Source organism: Bos grunniens, chromosome 10 (assembly GCF_055505025.1).
Source record: "Bos grunniens cultivar Pamir isolate PY7600 chromosome 10, Bosgru_T2T1.0, whole genome shotgun sequence".
NCBI classification, from domain to species: Eukaryota; Metazoa; Chordata; class Mammalia; order Artiodactyla; family Bovidae; genus Bos; species Bos grunniens.
Window position 1 is genome coordinate 80531763 of NC_141174.1, and position 22390 is coordinate 80554152.

The following is a 22390-nucleotide window of genomic DNA, read 5'->3' on the forward strand; positions in this document are numbered from 1 at the left end:
CCTGCCTTCAATCTTTCCCCGTATCAGGGTCTTTTCTAATGAGTCAGTTCTTCACATAGAATATGTAAAAACAAAAAAAGAAAAAATACAAAAAACTTAAAATTCAATAACATAACAAATTAAAGATTGATAAATGCAAAGTAAAAGGAGGAAGAGGAAAAAAAGATCAATGTCAGCTAATATAGATAGAAGGACAGAATGTGAAAAACCAACATTTGCAACCGCCAATGCAAAAAGTGATTCAGGAAGGATCATCAGTGGATGCTAAAACCAGTGGGGTCAAGACTGTGGGAGAATAGGATACTCCCATGATTTCAAATAATCATTCTACTTACTATTCATTTACTCATAGTTAATTACAAAGGGCAAGTGTACCTTTATAAAGAAGAAACCTAGCAGGCACACTTCAGCACCATCAGTGATGTAACAAACTGGCATCATGTCCCTTCGGTAGCAGTGCAGCGGGAAGTATACAGTATCACCCAGGCAATGTTCTTGCTAAAAATGTTTCACCTGAATCTAATCATGAGCAAAGAATCAGACAAATCCAGATCGCACTAGACATATGATGGTCTGTGCTCTTCTTCAAAGTATAAATGTCATAAGAGACACACACAAATATGATGACCTATTCCAAATTAAAGGCAACTGAAAAGACATGACAATTAAATGTGATGTGTGAGCCTTGATTAAATTCTGGATCAGGAGAAAAAAAAAGGTATAATGGACACTACTGGGACAGTTGGTGAATTTGAATACAGACAGGATATTAGATAATATGATCATTTACATTTCTTAGTGTGATAACAGTATTGTAGTTTTGTAAGGGAATATCTTAGCTCTTAGGAGACATATTTAGGGGTAAAATATCATAATCTCTGTAACATGATCTCTGTACTTTCAAATGATTCAGTAAATAAGTAAATGGAAAAGAATAAGTAAAAGGATAAATACATATAAAGCAAACATGGCAGAATAACATTAGTGAACATATGTGAAGGATAAGTGGGTATTCATTGTACTATTCTTTCAACTTTTCTGAAGTTTTCAAGCATTTCAAAATTTTTAAAAATAGATATTTTTTTTTTTTGTTTGTTTTAGCAAGGAGATCAAACCAGTCAATCTTAAAGGAAATCAACCCTGAATATTCACTGGAAGGACTGATGCTGAAGCTGAAGCTTCAATACTTTGACCACCTAATGCCAAGAGCTGACTCACTGGAAAAGACCCTGATGCTGGGAAAGATTGGGGGCATAAGGGGAAGGGGATGACAGAGGATCAGATGGTTGGATGACATCACCGACTCAATGGACATGAGTTTAAGCGAGCTCCAGGAGTTGGTGATGGACAGGGAAGCCTGGCGTGCAGCAGTCCACGGGGTCACAAAGAGCTGGAAACGACTTAGTGACTGAACAACAACATTTAGATTCAACCCTTTCTCAAAACAAGGTTACAGTCTCAAGGACTCTGGAATTCTATGATTTATTTTAGGACTCCATTATAACGCTTCAGAAGATTCCAAAGCACAAGTTAATAAACACCACCAGGATGTCAAGGCATTCTGTTTAAGCAATGGAAGAAAAGCAAGTGGCACAATGCTAGATTTTGAAGGAAACCCAAACCCAAAGAAAGGTGACTTGTCTCCATTTTTGGGCATGGGGCTTGGTGATACAACTTCCTCTCTTTCACCAGGACTCTTTTCCTTATAAAAAGCAAGTCACTCAGGTGCCTGATACCCAGGAACCAGGCTTGGATACTGGCTAAGCCTCTGTCCATGGATTGAAGAGAAAAGCAGAATAAAACAAAATACACTAAGGGAGATAATGTACAGAGCTATACCCGCAGCTCAATTCTTTACGGGCTGATCGTATTCTGTGTGCAACTAATCCTGCAGTTTAAAGAGGAAGGTATCAGGACTACATGAGCCAGGCAAGGTGGGGATGGACCAGAATGCTTCTTAAAACTGCTTTCTATGGTATCCAAGAGATGGTTGGATGGTGTCACTGACTCAATGGATATGAGTTTGAGCAAGCTCCAGGAGATGGTGAAGGACAGGGAAGCCTGGCGTGCTGCAGTCCATGGGGTCGCAAAGAGTCGGACACGACTGAACAACTGAACTGAACTGATGGCACCAGTTGTGGTCATTTACAAGCAGGGGGTGGCATAACATCTTTTAAAGATTCATAAAGCAAGTAATTTTAAGTTGTATTCATTTAAAAATTTTCATAGTATGTTTCAGAGGAGCAATAATAATATAGGGAGTCATAGTGCTAAGACTATGGAGAAGGCAACGGCACCCTACTCCCGTACTCTTGCCTGGAAAATCCCATGGATGGAGGAGCCTGGTAGGCTGCAGTCCATGGGGTCTCGAAGAGTCGGACATGACTGAGCGACTTCACTTTCACTTTTCACTTTCATGCATTGGAGAAGGAACTGGCAACCACTCCAGTGTTCTTGCCTGGAGAATCCCAGGGACAGGGGAGCCTGGTGGGCCGCCGTCCATGGGGTCACACAGAGTCGGACACGACTGAAGTGACTTAGCAGTAATAGCAGTGCTAAGAAGGGGTAAGAATCACTGACATTAAGATACCATAGTGAAATCCTTCATTTATGCATTTATTCATTAAAAATACATTATATTATCTCTACTAAGTAGCGTGCACCACGCCAGCCATAGGGGAATAAACAAAATGTATAGTAGAGTAAATGCTTAACTGAAAAGGAAGACAGATACCATAAAACAATATGAGACCTTACATAGATGCTCTTGGATGTAGCCAAGGTAGCTGAGGATCACAGTTGGGTTCTACTGACTGAAGGCTGATCCACCTTTCTGTGACTTTTCCCTCTTTGGGAGGTACTACTTAGAGACGTGGGACTGTGTTTAACCTGTTGTTCTGGTTTTAAATGCTCCACTGCTTTCTTTTCTGAAGAGGAAGCTGGGAGGGCAGCCTCAAGACTCAAGGGAAACAAGGTGATTATGAGCTCTCCCACAGAACCCTGGTGCTCTGTGGAGTCCCTCTAATCAGACAACAACACACATCACCACTCCAAAAGAGCTGCTATGAGTAAAGGGTCAATGTGTTCTGTGGAACTCTATGAATGGGAAGGCTAAGCATGTCTGATGTCCCTGGGAGAGCAGTAGCTGAGGCGAGGCTGGGAAAACAACTGCAGTAGGTATAAAAATACCCCTTTGATTTTGGTCCCTTGTGGGCTACACAAATTCCCATGTGGACCTGCTTATTTCCTTCTTCCTGGAAGTGCCTGCTATTCCTGTCTTCCTGGGAGCTTGTGTTTCTTTCTTCCTCCTTGCCATTTGAATAGCCTTTGTCCTGACCTGTGGACATGGATGTTGTGAGGTGAGTGGCCAGGGAGTAGGAAGGTGAGGGAAGAGAGGACCTCTTTGTGAGTCTAAAAATAAAATGTTAAAAAGGTACTGGGGGAAAAAAAGGCACTGAATCTGTGACCCTGCCTCATTTATGCTGCTGCTTCTCATGAGAGAGGTTTGTCCTTTCCCATCTACCTGGCTGGCTTGAGGAGGTGGTTCTGAGAGAGCGCCAACCTTCTTGCCAACCTTGCACAAGCAGTGTAGACACAGAGATTCTTGCAGAATGTAAGCGGCTGTGACAGTACAGGGGCAGCGCACAGAGGCGCGTGTTCATCATGTATGGCTGGAGAAATTATCTGTCTCCAGGGGCACATGTTTCACTGTGCATTAGCTTCTCGCCGCTTGCTTCTTCCCCGTTTCTCTGCCCACTCTCTTTATCACTGTCCTTCGGAGGCTCCCTTCCCACTCCCTGACCCCCCCATTCACAGTTCGGCTCTGCCCATCAATGTCTCCATCCATCTTCTCTGCCACGTCCCCGTCCCCCTCTCCGCTTTGCTCAATCTCCTTCTTGCTGTCCAGGAGTCGCTTTTCTGTTTCTGTCTCTCATTTGTCTAGTTTTTTTCTAGCTCCCTCTCTCACATTCCATCTGTGCTTCCCTCTGTAATACCAGCTTTTTGGGTACCCTGAAGCTAGCGATAACCTTTTCTTGTTATATTAAAGTCCATCAGCAGCATTTGGTTTATTGATGGATCCGTTTTTATTTAAATTCTGAGAAGAAGGGAATTTTTATACAGTGGGAGCAGAGAGAAAACATGAAATCAAGCAAAGGAAGAACAGAAAGAAGGGGCAGTCTGAGAGGATGGGGTGGGGGGGAGGAGCGGAAGCATCAGAAGAGGTTGAACTGACATTGCCTTATTTCCTTTTAAATAAACTGGTTTGGATCTTCATGGTTGATGACAGCTAAGTCTGGATTATAAAGGGTTAAGCACCAAGTCAGGCTTGGCCCCTAACTCAGAGGCAGAGCTTCAGGGAGAAACGAGTTGGGTTAAATAAACCCAAGAAGCTGACGTGGGTAGAATTTCTTCTGCCTGACCCATTAACAACTGCGAATGGGACATTTTAGAAATGGTTTTTATTGAAATGCTTCAGTGGGGCATAGCCCCAAGAAGCCAGAACTTGGCTCTGAGGCCAGGCCTGGGGTGTGCTGCAGAGATGTGGACAGTTGGCTGCTGGGGGGTGGGGGGTGGCCTGGGTCAGGCAGGAGGTGCCAGCAGCTGCTGATCAGGGCAGTTCTGATGAAGGTTTGCTCTCTCATCTTGCCCGCTATAATTAAAGCTTTCCCAATATGATCTGACTTCCTAAAGGGAAACTAGAATTTAAAAAACAAAAAAAGAAATCCCCCAAACAGCAGAGATGCTTAGTTGCAATATACATATGTTTTAAATCATAAAACTCTTAATCCTGTCTTGAGGTCACTGCTACTGGTCAGTTTTCAAGCATCTAATCTGTTAGAACCCTGGTGGGAGGGGCTCTTAACAAAACAATTAAAACCAACAAGAATGAAATACCTGACTCTACTCAGCAAATTAGATACATGCATGTAAACTGCCACTGACCCCACGATGCTCCTTCTGGGGGGAATTGACCCCCCAGATTCCCTCCCTTTTCTCACCTGACCCTTCCATCCCACCTCGTGCTTCTTTCCGACAGACCATGTAGAACTCGTGGACCAGAATAAATCAGTTGTTTTATTTCCCCTCAAAGGATGTAACTTTCCACTCCCCAAATGACTTTGACAGTTTTCTCATTTGCTAGCTGAGGAGGATATCAAGAGACACTGACCTTCTGGTTTTGCCTAAAGAGGGAACACTCAGTAACTATTATGCTTCAGTCCCTGATTTGCTTTAACTACGCCCTCCCTCCCTCCCTGCCATGTCCTCGCTTACCTTCTCACCGTCCCTCTTGAACATTCTACTCACCCCACAGGGCACCGCTGCTCCCTGCAGCCCTCCCTTGCCTGGTATGGTGATGCTATAAGCCACATCTGTCTTCAACCCCACAGTATTCCCTGCCAGCAAGAGAAAGCGTGGGGCCTCTAAGAGTGTTTTGCTCCCTATTTAATCAGATTAGTCCCATCACCTACCCTGAGGAGTCAGATTTTGGTGTTACTAAGCTATCTGTGGAAGGAGGAGAAATTGTCAGACATCACTTAAAAAGCCCTGGCCCTTGGACGCCTGGGAACTGCCGAGAGAAATTAATCTTCCCCCTATTTAAGGCAATTTCTTTTCCATCATCCTTTGTCAAGAGGACTGCACTGGGAAATGAATCTGATGGGAGTCCCTGAACTGGTACACTCCACTCAACAGCATCTCTCCAATGCTGTGCAGCATCCATCATCCCCATGCAAGCAGAGGCTCAGACCACTGCAAAGCCAGCTCCCTACCAGTCATAGCAGCAAGAAATTGCCATCATAGAATGGGTGTCACTGGGTCTAGAGACTTGCAGCTTTGCTCTACCTCTGCTCTGCTCTTTCCAGAAAACCTACCACAAATTGATCTCTTCCATGAAGCCAGTCTTTTCTAGCCAAAATCCAGGAAGGCAGAGAAACAAGGATATGCTAGAATACAGGACTCTAGGATATGTTTCTTGCCTCAACAGGACTCTGGCAGTGCAGAATATGTGTTAAATTGAACAGAGACCACTGGTCAGGTGTGGAATAGCAACAGGACAAGGGCAGCCCTACTTCAAGACTCTCTTCTCTCCAGACTCAATTTTCTTTCATGGGCTAAGAGCCCAGGGAGTCATTGCTCTCTGGGGTCAGGGTGGATTTCCAATTTTCAACTCTTTTCACCTTCCAGGTTACTTCCCAGGGCAGTTATTTTCAAATTATGCTCCTTAGGTTACCAAGGGGCTTCCCTTGTGGCTCAGCTGGTGAAGAATCTGCCCGAAATGCGGGAGACCAGGTTTGATCCCTGAGCTGGGAAGATTCCCCTGGAGAAGGGAAAGGCTACCCACTCCAGTATTCTGGCCTGGAGAATTCCATGGACAATCCATGGAGTCACAGAGTCAGACATGACTGAGCGACTTTCACTTTCACTAGGGTACCAAGAAGTGCCAGGGAGTATGTGTGCGTGGGGAGAGCAGGGTGTGAGAAGTGGCTGGAGGGGAAAGCTCAATGGCTGAGGCACTGGACCCTTCAACTCTACTTCAATCTGACTTGATTTTGTTCAGGGGCTGGGATTTTCTCCTAAGAGTTCATTTTAAAAAGAGTTCTAATTTTGTAAAAGGTCTGCAAAGCACTGTCCTAAGTGAGAGGAAGACAGCTGTGTCTGGGCCTCTCTGGACTGCGGCGCAGAGGGAGCTGTAGTGTGGCTCCTGCATGCTCTGGCTGTAGAGCAGGTCCTGCTCCACACTGGCAGCTCCTGGCTCCAGGGGCTCTGGAGGTACTTTTCAGCAAAATGAATCTCCTCAGGCAAGAGAGCCATTTGTTTTCCAAACTCCCTTCTCTGGTCTCACTAATTCCCAATTTCCCTGCATTTGACAAACGCAATTAACAAGCCTCGATCAGTTCCTGGCCGACAGCCCTCATCAATCAATAAGGAGACTTCAGAGACCGCGCGAGGCTGAGCGGCAGGGAAGGTGCAGGAGGGGAAGGTGGCTGCAGTGCAGGGGAGAACAGGCTTTATAGCTCGCGTATCTCTGAGTGACCCCTCCCAGCCCCCTGGCCTCAAAAGAGGACACTCCACTGTCACCCTCACCAACCACTTTCTTGCTTCTTGCCAACTCATATAAAGCAGCATTTACACCCTCTTCATTCTCTAACGGTTTCTCCCATCAACCTCCTGCATCTCTCCTGTCTTCTCCTTAACAGAAGGCCTTGCCATCTGCTGCCATCACAGCCTGGAAAGCCCCTAAGTGCTAGGGGTGACAAATCAGCCATCTCTCTGCACTTAGCAGGGACTCTTCCGCACCTACAGGCTCCAAGAACGATTTTGTGCTGTTTCCTGCCCAGGAGGCTAGAGGTCCACGATCTTTTCCCTCTGTCTCCCACACACACACATCGCAGGGCCAGAAGGACAGGCATCACCAGGATGCTGGTCACTATGCTTTCACACACACCTCTCTGTCCTCTCTTTTCCCAGGGTCAAAGCCTTCCTTTCCCAACTGGCTTACCCTCCTCACCTCTCTGCTCTGCATGTGGCATCAGCCTCCCCTCCCCCAGCACAGGGGGAAAGCTTTTTCCTCAGCAGCTCTGCCTGGTACAGCCCTGTGCATCTTTCCACCTCATCAACTTTTCATCTCTTTGCAAACGGAATCAAGAAGTCTCTCCCTCCTCCCTGCCTCTCTCCCTCTCCTTTGTTATTAGCTTCAGGACTGGGGATGTTAATGTATTCACTGCAATGAATGTCTTCACACCACTGTTTCCTGTAATTACAGTCCCTTCCCTCCCACTGTCCCAGCCCATTTGACTGTAAAGTGCTTGGAGGAGGGACAGTGTGGAGAAAAGACGCAACACAGGCTGAGGTCGAGTAGTGTCATGTTAACATTCAACAAAGTAAAACCAATAATTACCTCTGCAGTAGCTCATTAACAGCTGGTAACACATGGAGGTCAATGCATCAGAGATTTAAAAAAAAATGTGATCGATACAATTGGGGACCCCTCCACTAGAGGATGGGGAACTGTACCCCTATTACCAACAACAGTCACCCCAAGAAATGCAAGCAGCCACATTCGTCTTCCTTCAGTGGGTAGATCCACTATACTTGTCATGTAGATCAGCGACATTGTCACTGGAGACCCGGATCCAGCCATCCTCCCTGACATGGTAGAGGCTGACGGAACCTCCTGAGTAGGCATCTCTGTAGGTGGCTTGGTAGATGGCTCGACGGGCCAGATCATAGGCCTCCTCCACCTCCAGGTCATAGGAGTAACCCCGATCCATGACCCCATAAGCATATACAGAGCCAGAACCTACAGAGAAGGTGGCCCCTGAGATCCGGTTTCCTTCACTGTCCACGTAGTAGAGGCCTGGAAAGAGAGATGAGGCTAGTAAGGAAACAATGAGCACCTCTTCGGACATCTAATTCCTCTTTAAAGGCAACAGTTCTCCTTTCCTCTTGAAACCCAGGGAGACCAACAGAAATTCAAGAAAATAGCACTTCTATAAAATCGCTTAAAAAAAAAAAAGTGAAGAAATAAAATTAAATATGAAGACTTCAGGATTCTACACATTCCACTCCATCTCACCTCACATTACAGTTACTGCCTTGTCTGTCTTCTCTGTACAACCAAAAAAGTCATTCAAATGACTTCGGTTTCAAGCACAGAACTTTAGTCACTGTGGGAGATAATGTTTGAGACAATCCTAACCCTCCAGAGTTCAGACTATCTGGGAATATTATCTGGACAAGTATGCTATCTCTTCTATCACACAGTAAGAGAATAAAGCCTAGAATTCTAAGTCATATTGTAAAGCACCTACACGGTCCAACATGGTAGCCACTAGCCACATGTGATTCAACACTTGAAATGAAGCTAGTACCTACCACATGCTGGAGTGATAGTCTTTTGGATATACCAGGTTAAATAAAATATATTATTAAAATTACTTTTCCTTTTCAATTTTAAAACCATGGCTACAACATTTAAGATTACATGTATGGCTCACATTATGTTTCTATTGGACAGTGCTGGTATAGACTAAACAGTTGGCCAGGCCAACCACCTTTTTTTAATTAAATTTATTTTCTTTTTTCTGGCCACATCGTGCAGCTTGCAGATCTTAGCTCCCCAAACCCAGGACCTCTGGGCAGTGAAAGCACACAATCCTACCCACTGGACCACGAGGGAATTCCCCCAACTGCCTATTTTTATAGTTTTTTTTGAATACACCAACCATTTGTGTATATATTGTCTAGGACTGCTTTTATGCTAAAACCAAGTTATGTAGTTGAGACAAAGATTACAGAGCCTGCAAACCTAGAATATTTACTTACATTTGATCCTTTATGAAAAAGTTAGCCAACCTCTGGTATAACAAAAAGTTAGACACAGATTTAATAAAATTTTTATCACTTCGATCTGCCCCCTGGACCTCTCTAGCTGGATGCCTTTGTCACCAAATTCATATTTAAATTTCCTGTCCTCAAATACTTCCAGTGGTTCTCCCTTATGGGCCCAACTCATCCCTCTTCTGCCCCACCCATCCACTTCCTTCTGTATTTTCAAATTTTGTCAATGTATCACTAACATTTTTCCTATTTCAGTGGGTCTCAACACTAACTATACATCAGCATCATCTAAGGAAGTCTTTTTTTTTTGGCCAGGGCATGCAGCTCCCAGCACCTTAGTTCTCCAACCAGGGACTGAACCTGGGCCCCCGGCAGTGAAAGCGCCAAGTCCTAACCACTGGACTGCCAGGGAAGCCAGGTATTTTTAAAAAGATGCCAAGGACTTAACACGGGTATTCTTTTTTAATTGGTCTGGGTGGGGGACAAGCACAGAGCTAGATTCTTAAGTTCTTCAGGTGATCACGATACAAGCCAGGTTGAAAAGTACGCCCCTTATCAGTTTCCAGGTTCCGATGGTTGTAACATGGAGCCCCTCCCAGGGCCACTGCCACTACCTTGCCAAGCCAGTGCACCATCTGGTTCCAATTTCCCTTTCTGGCTCTCTGGCTCACTACTCTGCTTCACACATCTTTAGCTCCAATTAAACCAGACTTCCAGTTACTCCTGGCAAGACCTCATGCTTCTTCCTTCTCTTTTGTTCATTATGTTTCTTTTTTCAAATCCAGGAAAATGAGACCTACCTATGAAGCCCTCCCCAGCTTCTCCCATCAGAAGCAATTCTTCCTACCTCCTTAAATTCTTTCAGCATTTTACTGGTTCTCTTTAAAGTGGTATTCATCTCATTCAGCCTCCCATGAAGTAATCTGGGATCCCTTCTCAGTCTGCTTGAGGCCAGGGGCTGACTCATCCTGAATGGGACAACTTGTCAGGAAGGCTTCTCTGAGACAGTACAATTTAGGTTAAGCTCTGGTTTCCTGGGTTTTCCTTGCTGGCCAGTTTTTGTACTCTTTTACACTGTTTTCCACCACCTGGGACCAATCCAAGAGCTAACGGTTCAAAACAACATTTCCAAAATGTCTCCCTAGACCGCACAAGAGGTATGGAACTGTTCTTTCACACTTTTCAAAGAGAAATGTCTCAATTTCCAAAGTAACAAACTGAGCTCCTCTCTCACAGGCACTTTTAAGTCTCTCCTCATCCATCCTCTATTAAGGGGCGAACTAATATTCTCCAAAGCAAATGAAAAAGTGGTGGGTATTCTACAGTTGATCAACAGAGAAAAACTAGGCATTTAGAAAGGTAAATGAGGGAATTCCCCGGCAGTCCAATGGTTAGGCCTCTGCACTTTCACTGCAGAGGGCACAGGTTCAATCCCTGGTCAGGGAACTAAGATCCCACAACCCACAAGTTTAGGAAAAAAAAAAAAGCAAGTGGGTAAATGAATGAAGCAAAAACAACAGGAGGAAAGATTAACTATTTTCAAGCACCAAAGGGGAAAATTACACAGAATGTGACTAGCTGTATACCAGCTTGACTAAAGGGACATTCAAAATTGGCAGAAGAGGAACTGCTATCAGATACAAGTCTGAATTTCCTGGCAAGGATTTTATATACTAGGAAGAAAAATAGGTTAAGGAATTCTTTTCAGAGACAACAGGACCAAGGTGATTGTATCAAGCAAGGAAAGGAGATGGGCCCAAAGGGCCCCTTCTAGGCCAAAGACTCTCTACAGGGAAAAAGGGAAGAGAAATGACTAACTTTTGAGTAGTTACTTGGTTTTGTTGTCCAATATGGTAGCCACCAGCCATATGTGGCTGTTGAGCCCCTGAAACGAGGACGACACACCTCAAAATGATATTTTCGTTATTATGGATTAAAACAATTGTTAAAATTAATTTCACTCATTTCTTTAAGCTTTTAAAATATATCCATTAGAAAAAAGTAAAATTACATGTTACATGTGTAGCTCACATTTTTTAATTTATTTTCTTTATATCTAGCTCACATTATTTCTATCAAATTGAACTGATTAGAGTTTTTATGTCTATTACTCAATTCTTAAATACAACTCTTTGCATGTCTTATCATTTTACAGAAGAGACTAGATATATTTGACATGTATTGCCTCATGGAACCTATATAAGATGATGAAACAGGCTGAGAAAATAACCTGCCCTAAGTCACATGGATGATCAATGACACAGCTAATCTACCTCTGTGCCCTTTCCTACACTACATTTCCTCCTTGAACAAAGAGAAGGAAGGACTGAGAACTAATCAACACATCCTTAGCACTGACATATGCTCTTTGATTCATCTGTTCATGCAACCTCTCTGTAATGGCAGCCCAAGAATCACACGGTTGCAGCGAAACTTACCAGGGCCCCTCTTATCCCAGCCACAGATCATGGTGCCCATGGAGAGCCCCATGCCTTTATACTGATACACCATGTTGGCAAGCAGCTTGGAGGCAGCTGCTACGGAGATGCGTTCCTTGTTTCGAAGCTCATAGATTCGACATTGCCGAGCCAACAGCCTCTCCCAGAAGCTGCAATCCGCTGCACCCCCAGCCATGGTGCCCAGCAGGTAGGGGTTGATCTCTATCACCTTCTTTACTGTCTGGGAGGCGATGTAGGCACCGGCTGTGGCCCGGGAATCTGCTGCAACAATGACTCCATGGCGAAACTGTTAAGATTAGAGAAAACACAAGCCAGGGGCCACATCAGACCACAAAAACATCACCTTGACATTTCTTTGTTCATCGATACAACCCCAGAACATCTCTGTCGCTGCTGTTTTATACTTCACAACATATTTTCCCACTTATATGTCACTGGAGCTTCACATCAATAGCTTGAGGTGAGATTACCTTCACTTGCTGGCTGAGGAAACAGGCTCAATGAGATCGAATGACTTACCCAAGACAACAGAGCCAGTTATTACAAAGCTAGGCCAGGAATCCCAATTGTCTGGCTCCTATTAAGAGTGCTTCCTCCCACCAACTTTACTCCTCAAGCCATAACTTTTCAGTTACCCTGACCTATCCGGGCCACTGTTTTCAAAACCTTGGGCGGTCACAACAGCCTTCCCTCTGCCAGAGTTCACTGTCGTTTCGGCCGCCTCTTTCCTGGACAGGAGCAGCCTGGGGTCGCCTGGGAATCAATCTAAACAGCCTCGAAATCCTTCTCCCACTTACCCCCACTATTCCCCAGCCCCACCGCCACCCCGCTCCCGCCAGAGCGAGAACCGAGGCCTCCCGGGACAATGAGACAGCGAAACTGCCGGGGTCGGGGCAAGAGGCCCGAGCCTCCGCCTGGGCTTCGCGGCCGCGGCCACGGCGGGTTCTGGACCCGCTGGGAGGCTGGGAAGGGCGCGGGCGGGCGGGATTCAGCCCGGCACGGCGGCTGTGTCTGCACCTTGAAGGCCAGGGTGGTGGTTCCATGAAGTATTTCAATTCTTGGCTCCTCTGGGACACCCCAGCTGGGCGCGGCCAGGCTCAGCCCATCGCTGGGACTGCCTGGACCCAGGTCCAGCAGATCCGCACGACCCCCGAGTCCAAAAAACCCGCGCCGGTTCACCGATAGCGGCCTCTCCAACACGCTGGCCAGCGCCATGTCTAGTAAGGGCAAGGGAACTGCTTGCCAGAACGCCTAGCAAAGAACGACCGGGCAACGCCTCGCCGTCACAGCTTCACTCCCTATTAAATCTATCCCAGGGAGGAGCCATTTTAAGTCCTGGCAACCACGCCTCCAAACACAAGAGCCAGACGCGGGTAATTATTTTCACCAAGGAGGGAAAAAATAAATGGCTTCACTCCCCTTAAATTATAAAGGGGTGTGGCTGACATCTTGACTTTGGCCACGTAACCAACACAGGATTAGATTAACCTCAAATTCATAGGAAGCAAACGCAAACGTCAGGATGAGGGAGGGAAGTGGGGCCGGCCATCTTTGAGAAGGGCGTGACTGGATGAAAATCTGTTCTAAACCGGTAGTAGTAAATCGGCCCCGCCCCGCCCGGTGTCCAAGCAACAATTAACATCTATACCTTTTCAGCAGTCTGTTAATGAGACTGAAATTGACATTTTGTTCAAGGGCACTCTCTAATACTGGGTAAAATAATGATCTACTCTGAGGCCATTTTCCTATGAAGTTACTAAAACCGCAGTAGTTTGAGCTAGAAAGCGCAACAAACATGAGTGCTATACCTCTGGTTTTTTGATAGCATCAATTGCCACAATAGCCAGGTTCTCTAACAGCAACCGATTTTTAAGATTCAGTATTGTCTTCACTCCCACCCCCTGGTGGAAATTCTAGTAAGTAATGAATTGCCCAAAAGGCAGATAGAAGAATAAAGAAGGAAAAGCAAAGGGCCCAGTTAATTCACAGACTGGATTCGCAATTCAGCTCCTGAATAACTGAGTCAATAGTAATTTACCATTTCAGAGCCTGGAGGAGAGTTGAGGCTCCATAAAGATGTACCAAGAGGTTTCCAGACTTAATCTTGCTAAGACAAGCCCTTATTCAAGAACCTGCTGTATTTCATTGTCTCTCCCTCTCTCCACCCACCTTCGTTTTTCAACCCTTTTGGGAACTATAACAAGCAAAGAAGTGGGCAAATGTATGAACTGTTGCCTCCTGCTTTACGTTTCTATGAAGTCAGTGTCTAGTCTTCCTTGTTGGATTCCAGCAGCAACATCCATCAATATCTAAATTCCTCATTCCTCTGATGCCCAACTCAGCCCCTCCTCTTCCCAGCAGACTCTGCATATGTTGTATTTTTAATGCTGAAATTCGGCAACTCTTTCCAAACCCAACCATCAGAATGTAATGAAGCAGAAGATCTTTATGTGGGTCTCACACTTGGATGGTGTGGAAAGTGCAGAGTGCCTCTGTTTATTGAGCACATAATATTTTGCAGTCACTCCTGCATTGCAACTAATCCTCCTTCTGACTTCTCTCAGTGGTTCTTTCCCTCTGCTACTAATGGTGTCTGTACTTTTCTTAAAGCATTTTTATATTTTAACCTCGTTATAAATATACATTTATCTCCCACTGGATTGTGAGTTTTTAAAGACAGGTATTTCTCTGGAATTCCCTGGTGATCCAGTGGTTAGGTCTTGGTGCTTTCACTGCCAGGGCCCTGGGTTTGATCCCTGGTCAGAGAGCTAAGATCCCACAAGCCAAGCTGTGTGGCAAGGAAAAAAAAAATCTGTAAAGACAGGTATTTCTCTGTGCCCACTATTTGCTTAATACATGTTTTTCAAATGAACATGTGAAAGGATGACAATATTGTTCTTCTAGTCACAGAGGCTTGACGCCCTGGCTCATACTTGACAGCTCCTGTTCCTTTCCTCCACATCCAATAGATGCCAAGTCCTGTTCATTCTCCCTTCACAGAGCTGCTCACATTCTTCTTCATTGCAATTGATATTGCCTTTGGCTTCTTATCTTCTCAATCCTGAATTACTGAAACATTCTCCTAATTTTTCTGGGCCCAAACTATGTTTCTAATTAATTCTACACAGTACCAGGTTGACTTTCTTAAAACATCTTCTTGATCTTTACTCCCTAATAATGGTCTGTAAGGTTCAGCTCCTCAGTATGACATTTAAAGCCTTCCAGAATCTGTTCCCATTTTACCTTATATTAGTTCTCTGCTCCAAGGTCCCATTCAGGGAGACCTCAAAGAGGAGAGATACAAATGATCAGTGCTGCAATGAGTGGGAATATAAACTGATACATACCATGGAGAATAGTATGGAGTCCCCACCCCCCCAAAAAAAATTAAAAATAGACCTACCATATGATCTAGTAATCTCATGTCTGTGTACTTATCCAAAGGAAATGAAATCACTATCTCATAGAGATAGCTGCAATTCAATGTTTACATTATTCACAATTACCAGTATATGAAAACAATATCCATCATCAATGTATGAACGCATAAAGTGTTATATATGTGGTAGAATATTATTCAGCCATAAAAAAGAATGAGATCCTGCCATTTGTGATGAGATGGATGAAACTTGAAGGCATTATGCTAAGTGAAAGAAGTCAGGCAGAGAAAGACAAATAACATATGAGCTTACTTATATGTAGGATCTAACAAAGCCAAACTCTTAGAAACAGTAGATTGGTGGTTGTCAGAGGCTTGGAGTTGATGAAAATGGGAAGATGTTGGTCAAAAGTGTACAAACTTCCAGTTATAAGAGGAATAAGTTCTGGAAATCAAATGTACAGCACAGTAACTACAGTTAACAATATTCTTTTGTATCCTTGAAAGTTGCTGAGAGTAGGTCTTAAATGTTCTTACCATAACAACAAAAATGACAATTATGTGAGGTGAAGGATTTGTTAACTATCCATATTGCAGTAAATGTTTTTTGATACATACAGAGACACATACACAGAAGTATCAAATCATCATATTGTACACACTAAACTTAAATAATGTTATATGTCAATTATATCTCAGTAGGGTTTCCCTGGTGGTCCAGTGATTGTCTGCCTGCCAAAGCAGGGGACAAAGGTTCGAGTCCTGGTCCGGGAGGATCCCATATGCCGTGGGGCAGCTACTGAGTGCCACACTCTGGAGCCCAAGAGCTGCAACTGCTGAGCCCACGTGCCACAGCTACTGAAGTCTGTGTGCCCTGGAGTCCATGCTCTGCGACAAAGAGAAGCCACCACCGGCCACAACTAGAGAAAGCCCACGTGCAGCAATGAAGACCCAGTGCAAACAAAAACAAATAAATTATATCTCAGTAAAGCAGGTGTTGGAGAAGAAAACAATGATAAGTGCTATACTTCACAGGTGAGAAAGGTGTTTGGGGGTCAAGGAAGGCTTTGTCAAGGATTCATTCTTTGTCTGGATTCATTTCCTTAAATACCACTTAGATCCCATTGCTTCTCAAATTCAGAGCCTCTTCTCTCTCAGCCCCTACCTGGGGAGGGTTTTCAGAATGGGTGATATGTAAGCCAGACTTGGGAGGATAAGATTCAAAAAGATGAAGGGGAAGTGGGAGATGTGCTGGGAATAACATGAAAAGAGGTTGTGGTGGATGGATTAGGATTGGGTCACAGTGGGCCTTAAATGCCAACCTGGGGTGGATTTGATCTTACAGCCCTTTAAGCTCTCTTAGTAGAGGAGACATGGGATTTGAGTGATACCTTAGGAAATCATATCAGCTTGGAGGATGAGGTTAGAAGGGGAGCTGTAATATTTAGAAAAATGTACTCCATATGGTTCCAGAAGTAGATGTAGCTTGTCACTCCGCCCCAATCTAGTTTCTCTTTCTGAAGGGCCAGCTGTCAGTCTCCACCCCTCGTTGGTCTAAGACTTGGACTCAGTATGATGGTATCAAAGTCAGTTGTTTCTCCTGCCTTGAAACTGCAAACCAATCTCTCGCCATTGTGAACTGTTGGGCAGAAAGGAGACCAATAGATCCTTTCAGCTACTTCCTCAGAACTTTAGCACCAGTCAGAGAAGCTGTCCTGCCAGAGAGCCGTCAGGTGTGCCAGACTGTATGCAGATGGAAGTTCATGATCACACCCAAAGCAGAGAAGACGACCTCCAGGTTTTAGTTCCCCTTGACCTGGCCCACGGTGCTCTGTCATTCTGAAGGTATCTGGGCGCCCCGTACAAGGCTCTCTTGCTCTTCTTTCTGTTGTCTTTGTCCCAGTCCCTTTCGTTTTCCCCACGTTGATCATGAGGTGAACCAGCAAGCTCAGTGTCATTGCTCCCTGACCCCATGCCCCTGAAGAGTGAACCCAGCATCAGGGACTCCTGCCACAGGGGATCCATGGCAATCTATTCTGTTTTGTTTTGGTCTGGGGCCATGTCCTGTGACTTGTGGGATCTCAGCTCTGTGACCAGGGACCGAACTCAGGCCATAGCAGTGAAAGCCTGGCATCCCAGGGAACCTAGTCTGACTATGCCATTACACTGACTAGTCTTTACCTTTCCCTAGGCTGGGGGCCCTTCCAGGGCAGGGACAGGGCTTCATTTATCTCTGTGCCCAGTGCCCCCACAGGAAAAGCAAGAGGAGCCCAGCCCTGCTTCTTCCACTGGTGCCCCCTGTCCTTTGCAGTTACCCAGCCCCCACCCGACTCCAGGTGCCTGGAGGATGACAGACAGGTGACTCCTCCGGTGACGCTCAGGTGTGTCATGGCAGCGTCTCCCCAGCGCTGAAGACTCCACTGGCCTCATCCTGCCCCGCCCCGAGCAGTCCTCCGAGGGGGAGGGCACTGCTCCATCAGCCAGTCCCAAAGCCTGGTTTGGGTTTTAGGAGAAGCCACAGATCACACACCTTCCTGTATGGTCTGGCTGCAGCCCGGCTTCTCCTTACCATCTCTCTTCCTCCACCCAACCCAGCTCACAGATCCCTGCCTTGCTCCTTCCAACCTTCGCTGGACCCCAGGAATGGCTCTGCAAGATGTGTGCAAGTGGCAGGCCCCCGACACCCAGGAAACGTCCCCTCACCTGCCTCAGGCTGGCAGCTGGGCTGTGCCCCGAGGCTGGGACCCTCAAGCCTTCCTGCAGACCCACGGCCCCAGGCTGGCACATGGTACCACCACCCTGGCCTTCCGCTTCCGTCATGGAGTCATCGCTGCGGCCGACACGCGGTCCTCCTGTGGCAACTACGTGGAGTGTCCAGCCTCACGCAAGGTCATCCCTGTGCACCAGCATCTCCTGGGCACCACCTCTGGCACCTCGGCTGACTGTGTCACGTGGTACCGGGTGCTGCAGCGGGAGCTGCGACTGCGGGCACTGAGGGAGGGGCAGCTGCCCAGTGTGGCCGGCGCTGCCAAACTTTTATCAGTCATGATGTCACGCTACAGGGGGCTGGATCTGTGCGTGGCCACGGCCCTGTGTGGCTGGGACCGCTCTGGCCCTGCCCTCTTCTATGTCTATAGCGATGGCACCTGCCTGCAGGGGGACATCTTTTCGGTGGGCTCTGGGTCTCCCTACGCCTATGGAGTGCTAGATCGCGGCTACCGCTACGACATGAGCACCCAGGAAGCCTACGCCCTGGCCCGCCGTGCTGTGGCCCATGCTACCCGCCGCGATGCCTACTCTGGGGGTTCCGTGGACCTCTTCCACGTGCGGGAGAGTGGATGGGAGTATGTGTCCCGCCATGATGCCTGGGTGCTGTACTTGGAACTGCAGAAGCTTCCAGGGCCAGAGAAGGAATGGGAGGAGGAGGCCACCCCCGACAGAGCTGGCGAAGGCAGAGAACCATCTGTGGGGCTGGCACCTGGGGACTTGAAGGTGCCCACAGAGAGGCTGTGAGCAGCAGCAGGATCTGGGGGGCTCAGCCCAGGGTGGGAGATGGGGCCGCAGGGGAAGCAGACTCCCAGCATCGGGGTCCTGCTCTCCTGGGTTGCTGGCTTCATTTGTTCCAAGTTTCTACCCCTTTCTCTTCCCCAAGCTATTGAACTCTCTGTCCGACTTGTTCCTGTTGGCACCCAATAGATTGATCTAGCCTCCTTCTCAGCACAGAGTCCGTCTTTCAGCAAATACTGCGCACCAGCTGCACGCCAGATGCTGTGCTAAGTGCTAGACCCTCTTTTCTTGCCGTCTTCCTTTCTGCTTTCCTCCATCCTATCCCCAGTCTCTCTTCTTCCTCTCATTTTAGTCCTCAGCTCAGCTTCAGAGTCTTTGCCACTTTCTCACCTGGATGGGGGAGCAGTGGGAGGGGAATGAGGTGGGGATGGTAGCCCTGGGGACCCAGGCTGGAAGGGACGGGGACAGTGCAGCATGAACATCTGGGGGTAAGTGATGGGCTCCCACTACTGCTTTCCTCCTCTGCCACCACTCCCCACCTGACCCTAATGACTCTGATGATGACTCCTTTCCTGAACGCAGTTTTCATGATTAACTGTTTAAGGTTAATGTGATCCTCACTTGACAGAAGACGAAACAGGTTCAGAGATGTGTGACTTGCCCGAGGTGATGCGGTCAGTCCAGAGATGAGGCTGGGATCCAGGCCATCCACTCCAGGGCTGTGCTCCTCCCGCACAGCTTCTCTCCCAGGGCCTCTTCCTGCGGCCGGGGAGTGATGTGGGGGAGAGAGCAGCTGGGCCAGGCGCCTTTCTGCTGGCCAGGGAAGAAGGAACCTGGAGGAGCCCAAGGGCCTGGAGGGCTGAGCCCAGGAGGCATCCCCTGTTGAGCCCCCTCTGAGGGGTTCTTTCTTACCAAGGCCTGAGTCATCGGTACCCCGCAATCCCAACCAGTGCGCTCTGGCTTCTGGGCCTGTCGTGGCTGCTGCCAGACTTCTCCTGCCGTCCCTTTGCCTTCTCCCCAGCCTCTCCTTCCTGTAGCTCCCTCTGGGCATGAAGAAGAGAGGGAGATGGCTGTGCCAGGGGGAACTACTGGGTTAGCGCGTCCTCTCCCGCCCCTCCTGTCTGCTTGCTGCTCCCCTGTGAGCCCTGACTTGGCGATGCAGGCTGACAACTCCAGGAGGGATGCCACCCTGCCCCCCTCCCCAGGCCAAGCGGAGGGGAAGGCATGGTCAACCTAGGAGATGGGACCGGAAGGAAGGTTCCTGAACCTTCTTTCTTTGTCCTACTCCTACTGTTTCCAGTCCCAAGATGAACAGCATCTCTTCTCCCTTTTGGACTCCCTCCTCCCAGCCTCTGGCCCAGTCCTGAGCCCCGACTCTGCACGTAAGGCTAAGAATTCCTCCAGGCAGGAGCTGGGCCAGACAGAGGAGTCCCAGTAGGCTCTGGCTTTCAGGGGATGATGGGGGAGAAGGCAGGAAAGCTGAGGGAGCCCCAGGAAGGAAAGCAGTAGGGGAGGGAAGGAAATGAGGGGGGTTGCTGCAGAAAGATGCCCAGTACAGGAGAACAAGCCTTTGAGCTGGGGTCTGGGAATCTGGCTGGTGGCCTCTATGCAATCCTTCATCCTTCACCCTCCCCTCAGCCTCAGGTGAGGAGGTGCAGGACTCGGGAATGATAACTCTAGGTCAAGGATCCTTAGGCCAGGTTTCTCCTGGAGGAACACAGGAGGAAGGGCAGTTTTTGCTCAGGGTTCAAGTGTTTGATTGACTCAGACATAAGAAGGGCACCTCCACGTGTGGAGATGAGTGTGGGTCTGTGACATCGTAAGCGAGTGATCCCAGATAAGTGGTGGTTCCCATGTGCAGAGACAGGAAACGGGCTACAAGAGAAAGAGCCCTGCCTGAGTAAGGAGCATGGCCAGTTATCAGGGAGAAAGGCCTTATCACTTTTTTGATAAGGAGAAAAAGTCCAGAGTAGAGAGGAGGTGGGGCAGGGCTCAATCCAGGGGTTCACTACTTCTGCAGCCTCACTGCCCACCCCCAGCCCCCCACAAACACCCCCACCCACCCAACCAGGGAGTGAGAAAAGGCAGGAATGGAAGGCAGGCTAGCCCGACGTTGCCACCTGAACCAACCCCCAGGCTAGCTGGGAACCACATGCAGCTCCCCACCGGCCCCCTCCCTTTCCCATTAATCAGGGAAGAAGGACTGAACCCAGATAGGGAGGGCTCTCTTCTTGCATCTCCTCCCATCAGCTCTCTGTTCTCTCTCTTCTCTTTTCCTTCTCTGGTCCTGCCCTCTTCACTTCCTTTGACAAATTCTCTTTCCAATGGTGAGATATTTAAGACCAGAGATAAGCCTAAGGGTCTAGCTGAAAAGTCTGTTTCCCTACACTGTTTTCCTGATAGCTGAATGAGTTGGGAAGGACCTCAGGAGGGTGTTAGGGAGGGCTGGCAGAGCAGGCGAAGGCCTGCACCCCACTTCAGTGCACCGCTCACTAGCCAGGGGCAGCCCATGCATCAGTCCCTTCTTTTCTCCCCTTATTCCTAAAGGTTTGATTCAGACATCAGGGGAGACCATAGGGGTCAATCTAGCCCTGAACCGGAAGACCTGTCCTGAAGCCCTGCTTGCGGTGCTGCCCTCCTAAGCGTCTCCCTCTGGGGCAGACAGACTGCTCTCATACAGGCCTTCAGGCAGGCAGGGCCCAGTTTCCAGCCTTCAGCAGAGTCAATGACAATGCCATGCTTGCTCCAGAGGCCTGGTTTGGAAGAACCCATCAACTTCACAGCTTCCTGGGAGAAGATACTATAACTGTTTCACTGAACAAATCTCTTCTCAGAAACTGTGTCCAAGAAATGGAGGCCTGTACTAACCTATTTGATCCCTCCCTCCCTCCATCCTTCCCTTCATTGTTTGTTTTCTGGCTGAAGCCAAAGGCCTCTTCAAGCAGAGCTGCATGTACAAAGGATCTGACAGGATGGAGGCGGCCCGTCAGAGTGGGGTCTTTGTCCTCCCTGGTTGCCTTAACCACACAGAACGTAAGGTACAAGAAGGCATCTTCCCATTGGAGCAGCCTCCCCTGACTATCCGCGCCTCACACTGGGAAGGGAAGGTCACAAGGACCTGTCCTGACCTATCTACTCCCCAGGAGCCCTTGCTGGACTTACGAGACCGGGGCCAAGTCTAATGTTTGTTGCTGGGTGGACCCCTTCTCTACTCAAGGAGCCCACGGTGAGAGACGCTGGCCACCCGCTGGGCTCCCGTCCCGGTTGACTTTGGTTCAACCCCTAAAACAGCCCACCTTCCTGGAGTCCCTGTCTCCCCTCCTTTGTGCCCATGAAGAACAAGACCACAGACTGGGAAGAATGAAGGGTGGAGGTGGCAGATCCACTGTGACTGTGCCACCTTACCCCGACCCAGCCTTTTTCCAGCTGGGACCACAGGCCCCAGGAGGCACTGGCTTGCTCCCCTCTGCTGTCCCCTGCCCACTGTCCTAGTCTAGAACCCCTCTTCCTCTCTCCTTAGTCTCTTTATAGCTCCTCCTTCTCTCCACACTCTCCCTCCTGCTCTCCCCTCTGGCCAAGCCCCACGTTTTAATTTCCTTGGACACTTTGAGACCAACAGAGAACCCAGAGGTGGTGAGAGCAGGGGAACGAGTCATTATCTCCTTAGTCCCAGAATGGAATCAACCCAAACTCTCCTCTGTGA

The 22390-nt window shown here is 47.8% G+C and overlaps 2 protein-coding genes across 2 annotated transcripts; one reads left to right on the plus strand and one right to left on the minus strand.

Annotated features, from left to right (window-relative positions):
• Positions 1-7848: 7848 nt before the first annotated feature.
• Positions 7849-13029, minus strand: PSMB5 (proteasome 20S subunit beta 5). Its single transcript, XM_086322372.1, has 3 exons — positions 12819-13029; positions 11781-12087; positions 7849-8359 (listed from the first exon to the last, which is right to left on the minus strand). The coding sequence occupies exons 1-3, from the start codon at positions 13014-13016 to the stop codon at positions 8073-8075; spliced, it is 792 nt and encodes a 263-aa protein (XP_086178498.1). The 5' UTR covers positions 13017-13029; the 3' UTR covers positions 7849-8072.
• A 1782-nt stretch (positions 13030-14811) lies between these two features.
• On the plus strand, positions 14812-18897 carry PSMB11 (proteasome subunit beta 11). The gene has a single exon (XM_086322371.1). The coding sequence runs from the start codon at positions 17719-17721 to the stop codon at positions 18691-18693; it is 975 nt and encodes a 324-aa protein (XP_086178497.1). The 5' UTR covers positions 14812-17718; the 3' UTR covers positions 18694-18897.
• Positions 18898-22390: the final 3493 nt, after the last annotated feature.